Genomic DNA, 20419 nt, shown 5'->3' with positions numbered 1-20419 from the left:
TCGCCACCTACACGACTCTGGCTGGCTGTTGCTGGGGAAAACCCCAGCCTCGCCATCTGGACAATAGGGCTCCTGTGGCAGGGAGGTGCCAGCACCTCCCCAGACAGGATATGTGGATTGGAACAGGGTGGGTGCACCAAATGTCCTTTCAGAGTTGCACGTAGGCAGCTGCAGAGCCCCAATTCTGCATACACCGCCTGGAACCGGTTCAGGGGCGTCCTGCCCCTCGCCCAGGCGGGAAACACACAAAGGGGAGTGGGTGTAGCCACCCTTTCCCGCCTCTACTCTGATTGGTAGGCTCTCTCTTGGACCATCCCCTAATCTTGGGGATATATGGGAATAACTTTGCCCTAGAGCCTTAGATTCGTACAGGACTTCACAGAACTGACCTTCGACGAGCTGCTGCCCAGCTGACTGAAGAAATCTCCCTTGGGATAAAGGAGTTATCCCCCTGCTTGGCAGGCACCTAAAAGACTACAAGATACCCGGTTGGAACTTCGTTGCTCTCACGACCTTCGACGCCTTCCAGCAACCTCGAGGTGGGTCTCCAGTGCATCCCAGCGTCCTGTGAGTGTGCCCAGCAAGTCTGAGCACCCTGGACCACGTGGGTGTCGAGATCCCCGCATACCCCGAGACACCGGCCACCTCTTGTCCAGCACACGACCCCGACCAGTGGGGAAGTTGTGCTTTGGCCCATTCTTGAGCCAACCTTCAAGCAGCATTTGTGCCGACCCTCAGCTCCCTGGCCCGCTCCGGTGGCCCGTGGGAGCCCTTTTACGCACTCCATTTTGCTGCCTTCCGCGGTCCCTTGTCCCTCGACTTGTGGGCCCTGACGGAGGACAATCTTCTTTTCTAAGAGTTCCCCTGGTTGCTCCAGGCCTGCTCTACGCTCCCTGCAAAGGAGAGCACCCTCAGACCACGTGGGTCTGCACCAGCAGCTGCTTTGTCCATCTTGCGTGGGTTGCGGTTGCCAATGCTTAGTGGATCCAATCGGGACACTAACACCGCAGCGACCCTCAGCCGACGTGGGACAGTCGCCCTCCAGAAGCTGGCCTTCCTTGAAGCCTCCCGGAGCCCGTGACTGCAGAGCCCAGCTGTACCTTCCACACCTGAAGCACCCGACATCCACGAGCTCCTTCCTGTGAGCTCCCTGGTCACTGTGCTGTGACCCAGACTCTGTCCCCTCTGCTTTCAGGTTCATCTTTGTCTTTTCTTCAACTTTAATCTTCACGACTTCAGCGACACTTCCAGCTAGCAGCAGTTTGGACTCCTTTTCCATAGAAAATCAGCCCGCGACCCGACACCAGAATCGACCTATGCACCCGGCTTCCCTGGGGCAGGTAACAGTGGTACTTCGGTACTTCCGTGGTGGTGGGCTCTCCAAAGCCTTAAGTCTCAAGCCTTAACTTTGTACTGTTGTTAGAAGTGTCCTTAAACCTTAATTATTCAACCGCGACATTCTCCATAGGCTAACATTGCGATCCCGACAGCAACTTCTCGCACTGCACACGCCTCCCGTGGGTCCCCTTCCTCTTAACTGTGGGTGGATTCTTAAGGGGCCAGCGATCCTGAATGCCCTAGGCATTGCCTGTAGAATTGTCGTGGTTCTTATACCACTATTTTAGTATATGGTTTGGTCCCCCCCCTGGGGCCCATTGATTTCTGTGCTATTTATTGTGTTTATAAATGCTTGTTTGAAGTGTAACTTTGCCACTAGCCACATAAAGTGACTGTGGGATTCTGTCTAGAATAAATACATATATTTTATATATATACCTGTGTGGGCTACTCTTTCATTTGGTTATTCAAGAGGTTATTATGGTAAAACAATAAGCTTAACACTCCTTCAAGACTTAGCCTGAAGGCTGCTCTCCACAGCTACCACTAGGATAGCTTTCTTTAAAGGTTGTCTTAAACCTATCATCAATAGGAGTCGAATTGGACTGGTGCAAGGTGTCCCTATAACTAGGAACAGCATATGCCAGGCCAACTTCTCACACCTTGGTATTGCCCAGCATCCCAAGTTCCTTTGTATCCCATAGCGGCATTGCTTGTGTGACCACCCCTTCCCAGCCTAGTGTTTGTTGCGCCTCAGTTTCTTTTTGTTGTATAGGGCACCCATGATCCCTGATGGGGCTAGGAGGTGCCTATCTAACCGGAATGCTGGGTCCTCTTGGGGGACATGAAGCCATTGGTTAATAGCCACTAGCTGGGAAGCCAATAGTATACTTTGATGTCGGGAAGAGCGATCCCAGCTTCTGGTGAGTTTGTGCAGTGCTATACAGGGTGTTTTCCCATCCCAAAGCAATGTCGTCACTTCTGCATTGACCGCTGTGAAGTATGTAGAGGGGACAGGGAACGGTGTGTTCTGTAACGCGTATAGAAACCTGGGGAGTGCCAAAATTTTAAAGAGGCCAGCTCTTCCCAGGAGCGTCAAAGGTAGCGGCACCAATGTTTGACGTCTTTTTTTAATCTTGTCAGGGCTTGGGTCAGGTATTTTTTGGTGAATTGTGCATGATCATGTGTTACGAATATCCCAAGGTACTTAAATCCGTCCGTGACTATTTGAAGTGCGCACCCACATGGAAGCCGCGGTGGGGGCCATGCAGGACATAGAGTAGCGATTTTTCCCAGTTGATGGTGTATCCTGACACCCGTCCATAGGCTGCACAGATATCTAAGAGACAATTGATGGATCGTGCTGGTGACGTTAAATATAATAAAAAATCATTCGCGTAAACGAAATACGATCCTCCCAGCCGCAGACCCATCTCAGCCCCCGTATCGTAAGGTCTTGCCTAATCCATGCCGCCGGAGGCTCAAGCACTATTGCAAATAGAAGTGGCGATAATGGACAGCCTTGTCTTGTCCCTCTACCCAACGGGAATTCAGCCCATAAATGGCCGTTTACTACTACCTGCGCCATTGGTAGTAGTAAACGGCCATAGTTGGATCCATGCGCAGAATTTTGATCCAAATCCCATATGTTTAAGGACTGCGAAAAGGAAAGGCCACTCCACTAAGTCGAACGCCATTCGCGCATCTAGCGAGAGTATGGCTGCGTCCTCTGCTATAGTTGATCTACGCTCCATTACGCCATGCAGTCTTCTAAGATTAAGCGCTGTGTTGCAGTGTGGCATAAATCCGGACTTATCCGGATGGATAACCGTTGATAAGTGTGGTTGCAGCCTAGTTGCCAACGTCTTGGCAAGTATTTTTGCCTCCGCATTGAGGAGGGAGATCGGTCGGTAGGATGTACATTCTTGTGCCGGCTTACCGGGCTTATGCATTGCAACTATGGTGGCAAGACGTTGGTCTCTAGGTAAGATCCCTTGGTCTAGACTCTCAGCGTACATGGCAAAGAGGTGTGGTACTAGTTGAGGGGCTGCTTGTTTATAAAATTCAATCGGAATCCCATTGGGCCCTAACGCCTTTCCCGTGTGCAGCGCCCTAATTGCTTGTGTAAGTTCCTCTGGTGTGATGTCCTCATCTAGGGCTGTTATGGCATCTTCACCAAGCGTAGGCATGTGTAGATCGTGTATGAATGGGAGGTTCTCTTCCACCGTTGCAGTGGCAACTGGTGTATATACTGTCTTGTAATGTTGCGCTAGCGCTTCAGTAATTTGCTGCGGCGTAGTGACCAAGTCTCCGTCGTTTGACCTTATCGGAGTTATCCAGTTATTCGCTCTTTCTTGCTTTCCCAACCAGGCCAATAATCGGCCTGCTTTAGCTCCCTGTTCATAGATCATTTGTTGTGTCTTTGTCAGTCTACTAGAGGCCTCTTCATGCGTGAATGTTCTATATTCCTGCTGTGTCAAGTGTAGTCTGTGTGTCGTCTCTTCAGTAGCGTTTGCTGCCTGGGCCGCCTCCGCTAATGCGATTGCTAATTCTAGTCCGTCAATGTGTTTTTGGTGTTCTCTCTTCTGCCCCGCAATTAGGGAGATGGCGTGCCCACGGAGTACTGTCTTATATGCCTCCCAGAGGGTTGTAGGAGAGGGAACTGAGTGTTGATTTTCTTCGAAATAGCATTTTGTCACCTTAATGAGGTCTTTTCTTATTTCTCGATTCTTAAGATACCCTGGTCGGATTGGGAACAGTCTTCGGTTTTGTGGGGTAAATGGTGCATAAGCAACGAGGACTGAGGAGTGGTCCGATATACCTCTGGGCAGATGTCTAATCTCTGCCATGCCTAGCATCCCTGTGGCTAAGGTAAAGATGTAGTCGAGCCTGGAGAGGCTATTATGTACCCCAGAATGGAATGTGTATTGTCTTCCCTCCGGATATCTGGTCCTCCACACATCTAGCAGTCCAAGAGCTTCTACAAATTCTTGCAACCTTTGGGTAGGTCCACATGGGTCTCTGGGGGGCTGTCGATCTACAGCTGCATTCATGGTGGCGTTGAAGTCGCCACCAATAATTAGCTCTCCACAGGGAAGTGTGAGTAGGAATTTCCCAAGGTCTGAAAAGGCGTTCTGGTGTAACGTCGGAGGTATGTACACTGACACAATGTTGTATAGTCTGCCATCCAATTGGCCTGTGATTGCCGCAAAACTCCCCTGATCGTCTTGGTGTGTCCTGGTTACTATCAAAGGAAAGCGCTTGTTTATAAGGATCCCAACCCCTCTGGACCCGGAGGTAAATTTGGAGTGGACTACCATTCGGAAAGCCCCATCGGTCCAGGGCTTTAACAGTCGTCCCCTGTAGGTGCGACTCCTGGAGGAGCGCCACCGCCGGATTCTTCCGTCTAAGGTAGTGCAACACCAACCCACGTTTAAATTTGTCCCCTAACCCATTCACGTTCCACGAGATCACAGTCAGTGGGGGGCCTTGCCGCTGGGTGTCTTGTGTCTGTGAGACATTATCCTTATTGTCTTAGTTTGTGTCTGTCATAGTTATCTTTAATGGTCAATCTGCCCTGGTCTGCCCCAGATCTGTCTGCCATGTAGTGTTCTATGATGTTCTTTGCTGTAACTTTACAAAAAAAGGCTCCATGACCCCCGCGCACCCCCAAAAGCGTCTTTGCAGTCTGCGATGTGCGAACCACACCTACCTTCCTTCCCGTCTGTGGTGCAGTGTACATATGTCGCCTCACAAAATCTATTGCAGTCTTTGTCTTGTAACCTGTAGGTGCAGCGATCCTTCCACCGCTTAGCGGTCTGTCTGTAGGTCAGTAGTTGAGCTCTGACATGATGCAGGGGTGTATCCAAGCGTGGCAACATTGCTCAGGTCACGTCTCATGGCCTTGAGGTAGTTCTTTCACATTGTCATTCTACGTCACTCCCGTTCTCTGCACCAGCGTTCAGTCCTGGCGTTCCTTCCATCCCCGCGTGCTGGGCAGTTTGCGAGGGTTGTCGCTGTCCTCTCGCCTCCTGCCTGTTGCTTCCTTTAGCTGGGCGCCAGCCCTCCAGCCAGTCTTGCGCCTCTTCCGGCGATGCGAAGAACCAGCTTCTGCCTTCTGCTTCGACTCTTAGCTTTGCCGAATATAGCATTGCATATTTAAGTTCTGTTGCGGAGCTCTCGCTTAACATCTGTAAAATTCCACCGTTGTTTAGTGACAGCAGCTGTGTAGTCGGGGTAGAGGGTTACCTCGCTGTTGTCAATCCGGAGGGGTGGTCCGACTCGAGCCGCTTGCAGGATCGCGTCTCTATCTCTGAAGTTAAATATTCGTGCCAGGATAGGCCGCGGGGGGGGGGGGGGGCTTGGGGGGTGGCGGGCTCCCGGTTTGGGTCGTCCGCCCGGCACTCGGTGGGCTCTTTCCACCGAAAATAATTTGGAGAGTCCACGCTCTTCCACAAAGAGATCCAGCGCTGGCCCCTTGACACTTTCCGGCACACCTAGCAAGCGGACGTTGTTGTGCTGTGAGCGCCCTTCTTGATCATCCAGTTTCTCCGCCATCTGCTTGGTCGTGAGTTCTAGGTGGCGTACCTGCCACTGCAGGGTTGCCGTGTCTGTTGAGAGGGCTGTCGTGGTGCCTTCGACCTCCGCCATTCTCGTGCTCATTTTGGAAATGTCCGCTTTGAGCAGCGTTATGTCACAAGAGATAGTACCAATGGAAGTTTGCATTTGCTGAAGAGTAGTCATCACATCATGTAGGGTGATCTCTTTTGGTTGTTGTGCCGGTTGACTGTTTGTAGCGCTCGGTGTCGTGTTGGGCGCGTCTTGTTGTTCTTTAGCGATTGCATATTTTTCCATGCGATTGCTCTGCACCGACCTTGGTCTCCTGCCGCTCATGGCGCTTCAAGTTTGAGGAGAGTGGATCCCGTTCAGACGGTGTGGGGCAGGCGGCGCCAGTCAATTACAGTTAGTACTGGACCAGTATTGGGGGTAGGTGCCTGTAGCTTCTCGTCGTTGGTACATGGCTGTGGACCTGGATAGATGGGATTTGGCGTTGCGGTTATATAGCGTGGTGTTCCACAGTCCAGAGTTTGCTTCTTTCTTGCTGGGGAGCAGTCCGCAGGGGCTAAAGGGGGGTTATTAATTTTAGGCGGGCTGGCGCCGAGTAGCTTTTCTGAGTGGTATCGCAGCATCTGTGTGGCTTTGCCTCTAATATCTCCCCAACCAGGCGGTTGTCACTCACCGCCAGTGATCGTCTTTTGCGGCCACTGATGGCCCAACCGCTGCTGCCTCAGGCGATTGTCGTGTAGCCGGGGCATCTACGCCACACCTCTGTTGTGTCGCGCTTCCACTTCTGCTCCACTTCACCGCCTATGCGGCGCCTTAACTGCACCATGCATTAATTTTTCCCGGTCAGTGTGATTCCCGCCGATCGTCTTCCCTTCGTGGAGTGCGGGTCATATGGGGCTTCTTCCCTCCGCTATTCTCCGCTAATGCGCCGCTTTGTGCCAGGAAGGTAGGCCCTCTCAGGGCACTCCCGCAATTCTACTGCGCCACAGTTCTGGTCGTGGGCCTGTAGTTATTTGGGCCCTTGCCTGCGTCTCACCTTTGCTCTGTTGGTGGTCCGGTCGGTCCTGCTTTTAATCTTGGTGCCGTCTGGATTATGTGTCCATAGTCCGCCCTGGACCAGCGCGCGAGCCGCCAATTGCGTTCTCTCTGTGGGCGGCTGCAGTGATCACTTTAGTCCCCGGCTTCACCGCAGGGTCTAGGCTGCAGCTCCACCCCTCGGTCTCCGGAAGCTCCGGTAGCGCGTTTTTCTTCCCAAACTTCTGCAGTGGCCACCTGAGGTGCTGCGGCGCCTCCGCCTACTATTTTTGTGGTGCAGATAGCAGGATAAATGCCAGGATTGTCGGGGCACGCTCGGTGGTCTCTGGAGCTCTTAGGCTGCGGCCATCTTCGTCGGTCGCAAGTCACGCCTCCTCTATTTTGATGTCTTTTAATCATATTTTATGCTTGCTTGTTTCTTCGGTTATACGACACAAGTTGTCGAAATAAAGCTTATAGGACAATGATGAGTTTAGCTATCCACCATGCCTTGATAAGTCCAGTTCATGTTCTAGGTATATATAGTTCTATACAGCACTATGCTTACACAGTTAATATACATAATAGTATGTCAGAAGAGTGTGATGCATTATGCCCTGCTATGTTAAACTACAATGCTCATTCAATACAAAGTCAAAGCCAGGTCAGTCTCCAAACTGCTGCTATATGGTTTTAGTTAAGAGTGAATTGTTTTAGTCTATCTTGCTCTAGACAGTTTTGGATCTGATCTTTTCGTGATTGGTTTGGTATAGTCTGGGATCATGTTATTTAAAGGTACTCAGAAAAGCCAAACCTTAATTCTCATTGTTTTTGCCTACAACTGTTCATGAAGTAAAATGTAAGACGTTGTCTAGAATCGTAATTGCCCTGTTAGAAAATTTGTACAACTATGACAATGCACAGAAGATAGCAGGGTTACTTATGACTCACCACTGGTGCATTCCATCTTACAATTACCTTAAAAAACTTCTGTATAATTGCACCAATGTCTACTCTATTACTCCTGGAACTGGCTCGAACTCCCCACTTGAGACTTCCACAGATTTTTTATTATACATCTGGGGGAGGGGTTTAAATGGGGCAGGTGTATACCGTAGTTAGTTACTACCTCTGTATGTTACTCCCTACCTGTTACCCTTTTTTTTCTACACCAAGACTCTTAGAAGTCTGGTTAAGCCTGGGAGGCTTAAACATCACTCCCAAAAGACACATCTTCTACAATCACCAACACACAGGAAAACTCCACATAATGATACTTTAATAACATAATGGCAAACAACGCTTTGAAGATTCTATGGCTAAACACTAGGGGCCTCAACCATCCTGTTCAACAGAAGAAAAACACAGATTACTGCCACAAACTTAAAGGGGACATTATCCTACTACAAGAATCAAAACGAGGGTGCCCTGAGACAGAGTGTGCTGAACCAGTGCATACAGAATAGGGCTTCTCTTTGCCAAAGGGAGGAAGAACAGAGTGATACCCTTGATCTTAAAGATTTGCACTGATGAATAGCACCCATGATAATGAAGGTAGATAGCTAATAACCACAGAATATATAATAAATATGTAAGCCCAAACAACTGATGACCTCTGTTTCTGGACAGATCTGAATAAAGAAACCTGAGAAAATCCTGGTGACTCAGAGATAGTAGTGGGTGGAGATTTTAAGTTGCCTTGTGATATAACACTAGGCATGCTAGCCACATGCAAATACAGACCAAGTAGGACACCTCTGTAAACTGGATAAAATCAATGACATAAGGCACCTATATAACCTTATAGAAGCATATTTACTGTCTTTTCTGACCCCTCACAGCACCCTAACCAGGATAGAGTACCTTCTAGTTAACAATGTACTGACCACCATGGCTACCAACCTCAAACTTGAGCCAATACTAGTCTTAGATCATGCCTATATTTCCCAAGATTTAGATAAAAATATGTCCACAAGTAACATTAAGTCATGGAAAATGAACAACGAAGTGCTAGATGATCAAGAGGCTAGAGAACAAATCCAAAAAGCCATACAAACCTCTTCAATGAAAATGCATCAACAGGCCACTTCCCTGATATGGGATACCATGAAAACTACCATTAAACTAATAATGGTCAGCATTACAACCACTCAAAATAAAAAATGTAATCTAATGTTTGATGAACTAGAAACATATAATACATCCCTAGAACACGACTTTACACAGTCCCAAGATACAGACACCTTGTTGAAGTTAAAATATCTGAAATAAAAATATAATAAAATAATGAGTAAGCGAGCACATACGTAGGTCACTAATGGTAAAACAAAATATCTCAGAGTTAACTAAAGCTGGAAGGACTCTTGTAAACAACATATAGGCTAAAGGAAACAATGGCAACATTGCAACTATTAAAGACAAAACCAGGAATATTAACTATAAAACCGAGAATATACCAGAATGCTTTTGGGAACTTTACTCAAATCTTTACAAGCCAAGAGAGCACCCTGCAACAGATGATTATCAGCATAACCTCGAAGTCGGCAAATCTAATTCAGAACTCAACAAACAAATAGATACATCAGAGATTATTAAATCAATGAACTCATTACAAAATGACAAATCACTGGGTCTGGATAGAATCCTCTAATGCTTTTATGAAGAAAAAATTCTAACATCCCTACTAGGGCACTATTTGCATATTATGCAGAATCAGGCAAAATAGGATCCAGGGCCTCTTTAGCGACCATAGTAGAAATCCCTAACAAAGATGAGGACCCACAGGATACAGGCATTGACTCCTAATAAATGTAGACTGCAAAATATATGAGGGGGGTGGGTGCACCCTGCCTCACACTCCACTACTCAGTTTGCCCTGATGCATCATAATAAATGCAGTGCATGATAACACTTTCTTCGGTGTCAGGCTTTAGTTTTTCACCCTTGTTGGTGCAGCCAGTGCTGTGTATATCTAGTGTACTAGAGTGTGAGGCAGTGTGCGCCCACCTCTCTCCTATATGAAAAGGCTCCCTTGAGCTAACTAGCTCTGGTTGATGCACCTGCGCCCAGCGAATGGTACTGAGACCTGAGAAGACTTTGGGCGGCATCACCAGCACCCCCAAAAAAAGTGTTGCTCTCTACTGAAGAAGGACAATTATCCTGAAACACGTGTCTAGAGATGCACAGCACTGGCTGCACCAACAAGGGTGAAAACTAAAGCCTGACACAGAAGTAAGTGTTATCATGCACTGCATTTATTATGATGCATCGGGGCAAACTGAGTGCTGGAGTGTGAGGCAGTGTGCGCCCACCCCCCTCCTAACTGCTAAATATATACTGAAAATCTCACAGCGCGATTGAAAAGGGTAATTCCAATAATAATTTATGCTTCTCTGTCTCTTATAGTTTTTTTATTTTAATATATATGGCCGGATGAAGGTGCTGTGAACCATTTTGACTTCCACTGAAACGCTGCTTTAACAGATTTTTTAAAAATATGTTTTTATTGAGCAGTGTAACGAAATGAAATGCTTTTATGTATTTGAATATTGTGTTCATGTATGAGATCCTTTTTATGAATGTGTGTTTTTTAACATTAATATGTGTCCTGCATAATTTTAAATTATATAATAAATGATCATTCTTGGAGCGATAGCAAGACAGACTGTGATTTTTTTGATTTTTTTAACATTGTTGCATATTGCCCTAGATGTGTACTCTTGCAAATATGGTGTTGATGTTTCTAATGGCAGTGTAAAGACATACGCAAAGCACGAAGGGGAACTCAATTTGTGTACAGTAGGGATGAAAAATTACTTAGCAGTCTCAAGAGAGCATTTTGAAAAATGCCTATGCACCAAAATATAAGAATTACCCTAAGTCAGGTCCCCAAAATTCATTACATGGTGGAGAAGTATAGGATGCACAAAAATGATGATTGCAACCCAAGTTACCTACATCCTCAACATGATTCTATTATAACTATCTAACAGATTTTAGAAACTATTAGACAAACTGACCTCTGACTTCATATGGTAAAACAATATAGTCAGAAATCACCAATGAAGCATAGAATAAATAATGAGCAAGGTGGCATGGACCTACTAAACGCGTCCAATTATCACATTGTGTTCCTAGTCAGACAAGCAACATGGTGGTTACAGACAAATAAATAAGATCTCCATAGTTCCAGACAAAAAGAAATCTACTAAAACCCAATTTGCTTATCTCAGAACTAACAATGAAAAATCTAAAAGTTCAACTCTCTTAACATTATTAAAGAGTCAATGTATGCACTGAGATATCTGGATAAAAGATTCACTAATAAAATGCTAAATTCCACATTTGTTTCCCTCTGGAATAATCAATCCTCACATTAGGAAATTATATTCTAGGAAGACAGGGTGAGAACAGATATACTACAAATACAAGACCTTAGCTCCCCAAAGGACCCATTAACATGTCCAGCACTATAACAGAAGCACAGCCTCTCCATTGGTGGTTTTTATAGATTCCTCAAGCGCAAAGTAGCAGTGAGCAAAATAAATGAACCACAGGCCCCAGAACTAATTAACTTCCCGTCCAAATTAGCTCAGCAGGGACATATAGCTGCAAAATGGCACACACTCCTCAAATTTAAAGCCTTAAAAATAACATACAGGAATTGGGTATTATTTGTTCCAAAATGTACATTCAACCTCACCCAGAACAAACATGTTTAAACATCTGGACATTCTCAATCAAAGCAAAAATAACTCCTTTACTATCCCTCTGTACAATTTGGACTATAAATAGATTCTTCTGGACCTCATGTAAACTTCACAAACTAGGCTGAATCAACATAGATGTATGTTGGAATTGCTTAAAAAACACAACAGAGACTTAGGGGCTGATTACGATGTTGGTTGTAAAGCCTCCAAACGGAATTTGGATTTTCCTAACCCGTTGCGGAACCTATGTTTCCAACCAACTTGGAAACATTTCCGACCGACCGATTAGGTTGGAAAGGTAACCATTCAGTTTTTCCAACTCGGTTCCGACAAGCATTCGGAGACTCTGAGTGGGTCGGAGCTAAATAGTACAGGTCTATGGACCGCGTTTCCAACCGACGTTTTACGATATCGGATTCGGACAGCCTTTTCGAATCAGTATGCCTGACACAAAATGCCTGTCGGAAAGTCACTTTGGGGGCCTGTAGTAGGCCCCGCCTTCACCCGGAAGCCTCCGGTTGGGGACACTGGGGGTACCCATAGGACCCCTATTTACAACCATGCACAGTTTGGCAGGCACCAAGGGGTGCCCGCCACAGGGTGCAAGATTTTACGCAACCACCCCTTTTTTCAATGGGAGCCTGTGTTGCCGGCCCGAACACAGGCTCGCATTGAAGTTAATAGGAGTCCGACCGAACAGTGTTCAGAAACATCATAATCGGATCGGTCGGACTCCCCTAACCCAAGTCGGTCGGAAACAATTACGACAAGGAGTTGGTCTGAATGTTTTCCAACCGAGATCGTAATGAGGCCCCCTGGTGTGCATGCTGTATCAGGGCAAACAAATCCGAACCTTCTGGAAAGAAACAGAGCAAACCATAGGTAACATATACCTAACAAAATTTTTATTAAACTTTATCAACATAGCCCTAGGCCCATGGACTCCACTCAACAAAACAGAACCTGGCTATCTTCTTATGGACCTACTACAAACAATGAGATAAAACTAGCCCATGGGAGTGGAACCGCTTTATAAATATCTTTTATCACACCTAGTAGGGTGGGTCTGCTTTATACGAAGCTCGGACAATATCATCCTTAAAACAACATTCACAATCAAGTTTCCCCAATAAACCTGGAATAAGCTAGACCTATACCTGGAACATGGAAACCTCCATAAACATCATACTCCATTCAGCTGGTTGAGCAAGTACAAGGGACTCCATCTTCAAGAGGCAGAATGGTCTCACGTTGAACCAGTCCCCTATCTTTCTACTTCTCACATCTATACCTCTCTGTCATTCACACTTCTACTGTCTACCCTCCTTTGAGCCCCCTATCCTGCTATTTCCTTTACTTTTTGTTATAATTAACAGTTTTCTTGATACCTAATGATGAGAGGAGAGGTGGAAAGATGCTGGTGGTGTGTTGATAATACATTTAATTGTATAGATCATAAACAAAAGCAGGTAAATTTTCTTTGGAAAATAAATAAGCCTAAAGTAAAGCAATGAAGAGAGGCCTAACACGGAAATGTTAAACTGAATACGTTTTTTTTTTTTTTTTAAATCAACGTTTTGCCTGGGAATACAAATAGACAATTGCAAAAAAAAGCATGGCACAAGTTATTTGTGTTTTTTCCTTGTGTTGGCACACTTTATGAGCCAGAAGAACATAGTTATCAATTTGCACTTGACTTAGAAAAAGCTGGAACTTCAATGTTGGTTTCCTACATACTTGTTATTTTTATTTTGCGCTGGTCTAATCCACATTGGAGTTTGAATAAAAGGTAACTAATTTGAATCATGGTAGGGTCCAACTATAAGTTATACGCAATTGGGGAAAACTGTGTGAATGCTAATTACTGTTGCTGAAAGGTGCAGTATTTAGCGAGTGGGCAATTTGCACCAGATTCCAAGGTGCAAACGTGCAAATGAAGAGTCATGCACAAATGGTGAATGGTTTCACCTGGTCCAAGCTAAGCTGCACAAACTGCCATTGTATACGAACTTCTCTTGACCTATCGAAAATCTTTATGGCAAACATCCAATTAAGGCGTAATTTACAACTAATGTGTGATGTAATTTTAGGGGGAAACAGGAGCTTTCCCCCAAAATCGAATCGAGACACACTTAATCAATGCCTAAAGTGCTTTATAGTAGTGCTAGGTATTCACAGCTCAACTAAACAACTACAACAGCTGAAACAAACACTTTCTATAAACACATAATTACAATTGCTTTATTTAACTTATGAAAGCATTCCGGAGCATTTACAATCACTCTATGCAAAATGAATAAATTCAACAGTGGGCAATGATGCTACCATGTTATTTTACTTCGAGATACATATGCAAAATTAAAGTTTCTCATATTTATGACCTCAGTGGCGTTCTTACTGGTTTGCAGCAAAAAGGATTCATTAACAACTTACAACAAAGACAAATGTTCATATGCTTGACATTTTTTTTTTTTATTTGAACGAGAAATAGAAAAATCAATCAAGTTACCTGGACGTTTTGAATTTCTCTATACTGAAACCTATGGTTGGGACTATATCTTGGGTTTGAGCCTTTGAAGAAAAAACAAGACTCAATTACTGCAAAGAAAATAATCAATACATTATAACTTGCAGTGCTTCAAAAACCACTTGAAACAGTTGCTAAACATTTCCCAATACCTATGTCTAGCGTGGCAGCAAACAATTGGACAATAGAATGATATAATTCAACATGAAAGCTGTATACCATCTACTGCACAGATGTCATAAGGATTAATTTATCATTTACTTCAATTCAAACAGCTTGATATTTATAACAAACAAATATGAGAAATAAGTAAATATCAAATTAAGAGGGGTTTCCATATTTTTTTAATTATTGATTTCAAATGCGAGTTCTCATTGTTTGTATAAGGGATCTTGAAAGTATTTAGGACAATATGCCCGATCTATTGTATTTATATAGAACTTCCACTCCCTTGCAGGACTTAAAGAGCTTTGGGGTGATTAACAAGTAGCTACTCCCTATAAAACGTTTGTACAGCTCTTCGTAGTACCAAAGGTCATTGAAGCACTTTGCCTTTCATCAGGTTCCTGGGTACTCATTGTTACAAGGTTGCAAGGGGGTTATAGTTGGACCTATATGGGAAATGTTTGGTGCTGTCCGAGCAGTTTGTAGGAAGGGTAGAGGTATTCTGTGCGCTGCACAGAGGATGGATCGCAGCTGCCCAACTGGAACTTACTGTCTTTGAGTAGTGATTTTTGTAAAGTAAATCTTTTATTGTGTAATCAAAAACCATTACAAAAGAATATGACAATTATAAGAATTGATCATGATTAAGACATGCTTTAAGAATACATAAATGACAAACACATTTTGGCCATTAGAGAGAAATATAAAAAGATTCTTAAAATTGATCAAAATTAAGACATGCTCTAAGCAGCGTTGCCTTTAAGGGAAAGCGAGTTTGTCCTCTTTGGAATCAATTCTTTCTTCGATTTTGAGTTTACTTGAAAAGTTTGTGGGAGGTTCGGAATGTATTTTTGACACTGTAACGCAAATTTTGCAAGTTCTCTTGCTAAGTAAAAATGAGTTAGTGTCAGATCTTCCCATACCATCGGCTTCTCTGTTGGTGCCCCCAAAAATAAGCGCTCCTTCCGCTTCGGCAGCTTTGGATTTAGCTCAATCTTCTCCTTTGACAGAAGGTCAAAAGGAAAAGAAGCCTGTAGTTCTTCCTGCTGTCCCCAATCCTTCCAAAGTGGTTTCGGCTGGCGCTAATTGTATAGCCCCAATCAGTGACAAGATAGAGGTAATAGCAACATCTCCTCTCATTCCCAAATCCGAAATTCCATCTCTCTTTCCGATATTCTCCTTGCCATCAAGCAAAGAAGAGGAGATTCCCACAGTAAATACTGGATTGATGGGAAAAGTGAGTCCCCTGAAACACAAAAAGATTAGAATGAAGAAGAGGAAACCCATCCGAAGATTCGCTAAAAAAAGACAGAGGAAACTTCTTTTTGATAAGAATGCTGAATTAAGTCTAGAAGATTCTCCGCAGGTGGAGCAGTCTCCTACCTCTCGTGTAGAAGCTAGGGTTGTCTCGCCTAAAGAAGACGCCTCTTCCTCTGGTCTAGGTCCTATAAGCTTTACCAATCCTTTCCTCCCCAAGGTTTCCCACCCTTCCGCCAATCCTTTTTCAGCATATTGTAATGTTAAAGCAGGATCTTGCCAAGTTATTTCTAAGGTTACCTCTTCTTCTGTCATCCCGTCCCCTACTTCCCTAAATCCTTCAGCAAGACCCTTTCAGGTTCCATCCTCAATGACAGTTATTCTCCCAAAAGAAAAAATAAATGTGGATACTTTATATCTTGATTTTTCTCCCTTATTTGAACCAGATTTAATTTTAAATAGATCTGCCCTACTGATCTGTTTTAAAGAGACCGAAAGTTTGAAATTAATTCAAACGTCCGATTTAGATATTGTATTTCTCCTTAACTCCTTCGTGGGGAAACCAATAAGATCAACAAGGGTGAAATTCCATTCGAAAGTTGTGTTAAATCTTGTTCTACAGTGGGCAGAGGAATTACAAGTTAGAGGGATAGATGTCATGCCACACTTTGGGGAAAAATGTACTCAAAGTATTCTCGCCAATTCTTCACTATCACTTCCCTCTAATACGGGTGTGCTGTTGTCGGATTGGTCTAATCTCAGATCAGAGGACCTAAAAATTTGTGTGGCTAGGAATGAAAGGCTAGTTTCATACAAAAACCCTCCCCTTAAGCAGACAGTGAAGGATGACCAATCTAAATGGAGTTGGTTACCTGGAGTTCTAGCGAGTAAATCTGCTCCCTGTTCTAAACAACATTCCAATTTTTAACAGAGAGCTGAAATTTATCTCATGGAACACTGCCGGATTCAAGGATTATAAGGAGAAATTGGGTTTCTTGCATTCTCAAAAGGCAGATATAATCTGTTTGCAAGAAACCTGGGTTGAAGGAAGATTAGCTTTGGAAAAAGACTATTTTGTTTTGGAATACAGCGCAACCAGCACTAGAAGAGGCCATGCTAAGGGAGGGTTAGCATGCTTGTTATCTAACAGATTGCAATGGAACTATTCACACTATCTAGATCCAGGGAAACTGTTTCAAGCAATAACCCTAAAAGATGTATTTGAGGATTGCCCTAATAGATTGTTGATTGTGGTTAATATTTATATTCCCCCCCAATTGTAGTTTTAATGCTGGTTTAAAAACTTTGTTCACTTTTTTAACTAAAGCGTTGGATGTCTCCCCAACTCCGCATGTGTTAATGTTTGGGGACTTAAATTGTAATATATCTAACTGTGGGTCGGAGTTGTTTAGAAATATTCAATTGGAAGAGTCTTGGAATATACCATCTGCCCAGTTTCCCTCCAAAATTAAAACTAACAAAAGAGGTAAACTTATCTTAGATGGTTTACTTAAAGTTGAATGCTTAATAGTAAATGGGAGGCTTCCGTCTGACACCCCGGCAGCTTATACTCGTAAATCTAATAAGGGAAAATCTATTATTGATTTTATCATGGTAGATTATGCCGGTTTTCACCTACTGAAGGATATGAAGGTCATTGAGTCTATTCTTAGTGACCATAATGCATTGATGCTTTCTGTCTCCGTTAATCTTCAGAAAGTGGATCCGTGGAGTCTGGATACAGATTTTGTGAATTTTGATTCCAGCTCAGGGAAATGTTTTTGGAACCCTTGTACTGTTGAAAATGTGGTGCCTCTTTTGTATTTTACTGTTGAGAATTTACCCCTCTGGGAAGGGAGAGAGCTGTTGAGTTTTATTAATTTTTTAGATTCTGTAACTGCTAGTGCAAAAAAGAAACCAGGTGTGAAACAATCCCTCGTAGTCCCTCATCCTCTACGGGCTATAAATAGAGAAATAAACAAAGTGGTAAGGGGACAATTTTTATTCTTTACCTAAGAAGCTAAGTCTAAGTTGTTTCTCTTAAAAAGAAGGAGAGTTAGGCTTAAGGCCCGTTTAAAACGTTCTAAGGAAAATGCCCTCTGGCTTCAACTGAGGGAAGCTTCTTATAATGGCCAAGCCAAGACATTCTGGTCCTTAATCGGCAAAGGTTGTGGTACCAGAGCCAGTCCTACGCCTATTGCCATTGAGGAACAGGTGTGGTTTATATCGAGAAGTTGTACAGTAACAATAATTCTCAAGTTTTTAATGTTGAATCTGATAATGTCTCACGTATACTTGACTGTCCAACGGAAAAGGAAATTGAATGTGCCATTAAGAATATGCGCTCCTCTGGTGCGATGGGTCCTGATAAAATCCCAATTTCAGTATTAAAACACCAGAGTGAACTTTGGAGTAAAATACTCTTTCCAGTGTTTAAATTTTGTTTTTCTAGTGGAACAGTCCCCCCCTCCTGGAAAGGAAGTATTATTGTCCCTTTATATAAAAAAGGGGCAAGAGATCTACCGCAAAATTACCGTCAAATCGCTTTGCTTGATGCCATTGGTAAGGTTTTCGCAAAATGTGTGCTTACTTTAATGAATCAATGGGTATCTGAACATAAAATCCTTCCCATGGAGCAAACAGGTTTCAGACAAAATCATGGAACTTTAGACAACCTGACTGCATTGCAAGTTATTAATGAAAAATATGTGAAAGTCCGTGGTGGTCAGGTATATGGCGCCTTTATTGACTTCTCCACCGCCTTTGATAAAGTAGATAGAATTTTGCTGTGGAGAAAGTTATTTAACTTAGGTATGCCCCCATTCCTGATTAAGTTAATTCGCGCCCTTTACTCTGACACCTGGTGCAGAGTTCTACTTGGAGGTGAATGTGGTGTATCTAAATTAATTCCCACTTCCAATGGGTTGAAGCAAGGTTGCCTTTTGGCTCCATTGCTATTTTCCTTATATACAGTTGATTTACCCGTCACACTTTCTGCTTGCGCCGGTATTGCCCCGTCCTTGGGTGGAGTTCCAATTGCATGCCTTATGTATGCAGACGACATCCTGATTTTGGATCTCACCCCAAAGGGCCTGAACAATCGGTTGCAAGCACTCTCTGAATATGCGGAAAGTCATTTCTTATCAATAAACACGGCAAAAAGCAAAGTGATTTGCTTCTCTGGTAGAAAGAAGCCTAAATGCCTTAATTATCCATGGGTTGTGGGGGGGAAAAAACTGGAATGTGTGAAATCTTACACCTTCCTAGGTAAAATTGTCACTTATAATTTAAGTGACAAATTACACATTGACAATAACTCTCGGAAGGCTATTTCTCAGGGAAAGAGTTTAGTTTCCCTGTATAAAGCCACAGGTAGAAGGCATTTTTCTATTCTTTTAGATGTTTTCAGAGCGAAAGTTCCGGCCTCCCTGTTATACGGAATTGAGTTAATTGATGTAAAAAAGTGGAGTTTTTTAAACTCTGCGGAAGGGAAAATTTTACGCAGTTTAATGTCTGTAGGTACAGCAAATTCGACTGCTTCCTTGAGACAGGAACTGGGTTTACGTAGCAGCTGGGTTCAAGGTCTGGCAAGTATCATACGTTGGGTAGTAGCTTTATCTAAAGGTGATCCTAATACCTTAAGAGATCTTATAAAAAATGAATTATTAGGATCTTTTAATGATTTCTCCCTGATTGTAAAAAACTTCAGATTTGCCGTGTTGCAATTGAAATTGGATGAGGAGACTTTATTTTTATTATCCTCTCATCAATTAAAAACTGTTCTGAAGTCAGCCTCCTGGGAATTGGGGTTTTGTCAGGATAGAGACTTCTGTTTAGCGAAAAAAGGTGGTACGCCTGTTATCGAATCTTATACCCTGCGGAAAGCTCAACCGTATATGTATTGGAACATCTCCCATGGCGTCAGACGCCTTGTGTACTTATTAAGACATAATTTGCTTCCGCTGAAAGTTCTACATGCCAGCTGGTATGGTCATTCGGCATGCTGTGATCTTTGTCAATTGTATGATCAGGACTTAGATCATGTGATGTTTGTTTGTCCTGCACTGATGTCTTGCAGGCGTAGATGGTTAAGACCAATTTGCTTACAACTCAACATATTATCTGCTTCTTCATTTAAGGCAGCCTTGATTAACCCACCTAATGAAATGTTTGCTTTTAAACTGTACAACTTTTTTAAATGTTTTTTGGACCTGTATTAAGATGTCTCGTGTAATTGTGATGGAATAATATTTTATGTATTTCTTGTTTTGTATGTATATGTTGTTTTATGTGGACCTCATAAAGAGTTCCTTATCATAATAAAATAAAATAAAAAATAAAAAAAGGGAGGAGCCTAGCGCGCAACCAAGATGGCCGCGTAGGTGCGAGGCTCCCGAGGACCTCCGCGACCTCCTGAATTAATCCTGGCGATATCCTGTCCTTGTTGAGGGGACTGTGTTGGGGAACCGGAGCTGAGGCGCCACCCGTTTTTTGGGCTCGAATCGGACCCCGAACGCCGGTGGGAGCATCGATTGAAGGTTGCGGCCTTCTCCTCGCCGGCCCCCCGGATTGGAGTAGTGGGGCGATCCGGGGACAAAGTGAATAACAGCGGCGAGCGGGGCTGGGCGACTGGCGTACCCCGCACTTTCACTTTCGCTTTTGCGCCCTCCTAGCTCTCAAGCGGGGTCGGGCTGCGGAGCGGGGTGCGGTGGTGTGGCCTTGTCCAGGAGCCCGGCTGACCCGCCGGCGGTGGGTTGACCCGCGGTTCGGTGGTCGCCCCTGCCCCCCCCCCTGGCACCCGTGACTTGATATAGCGGCCCGTTCGGGGAGCTTGGCACAACGG

General features: G+C 44.1%; 1 protein-coding gene across 4 annotated transcripts in view; it reads right to left on the bottom strand.

The window, feature by feature from the left end:
• Nucleotides 1-20419, bottom strand: part of ARL6 (ARF like GTPase 6) — a 955202-nt gene that overhangs the window by 554590 nt on the left and 380193 nt on the right. For all 4 annotated transcript variants that reach the window (XM_085603578.1, XM_085603577.1, XM_085603576.1 and 1 more), the window contains one exon: nt 14137-14198. In XM_085603578.1, the coding sequence (XP_085459704.1) occupies nt 14137-14198 (62 nt within the window). The remainder of the gene's footprint in view (nt 1-14136; nt 14199-20419) is intronic.

Source organism: Triturus cristatus, chromosome 1_2 (genome assembly GCF_964204655.1).
Source record: "Triturus cristatus chromosome 1_2, aTriCri1.1, whole genome shotgun sequence".
NCBI classification, from domain to species: Eukaryota; Metazoa; Chordata; class Amphibia; order Caudata; family Salamandridae; genus Triturus; species Triturus cristatus.
The sequence above is the reverse complement of the archived record's forward strand: the minus strand, read 5'-3'. Positions and strand labels throughout refer to the sequence as shown.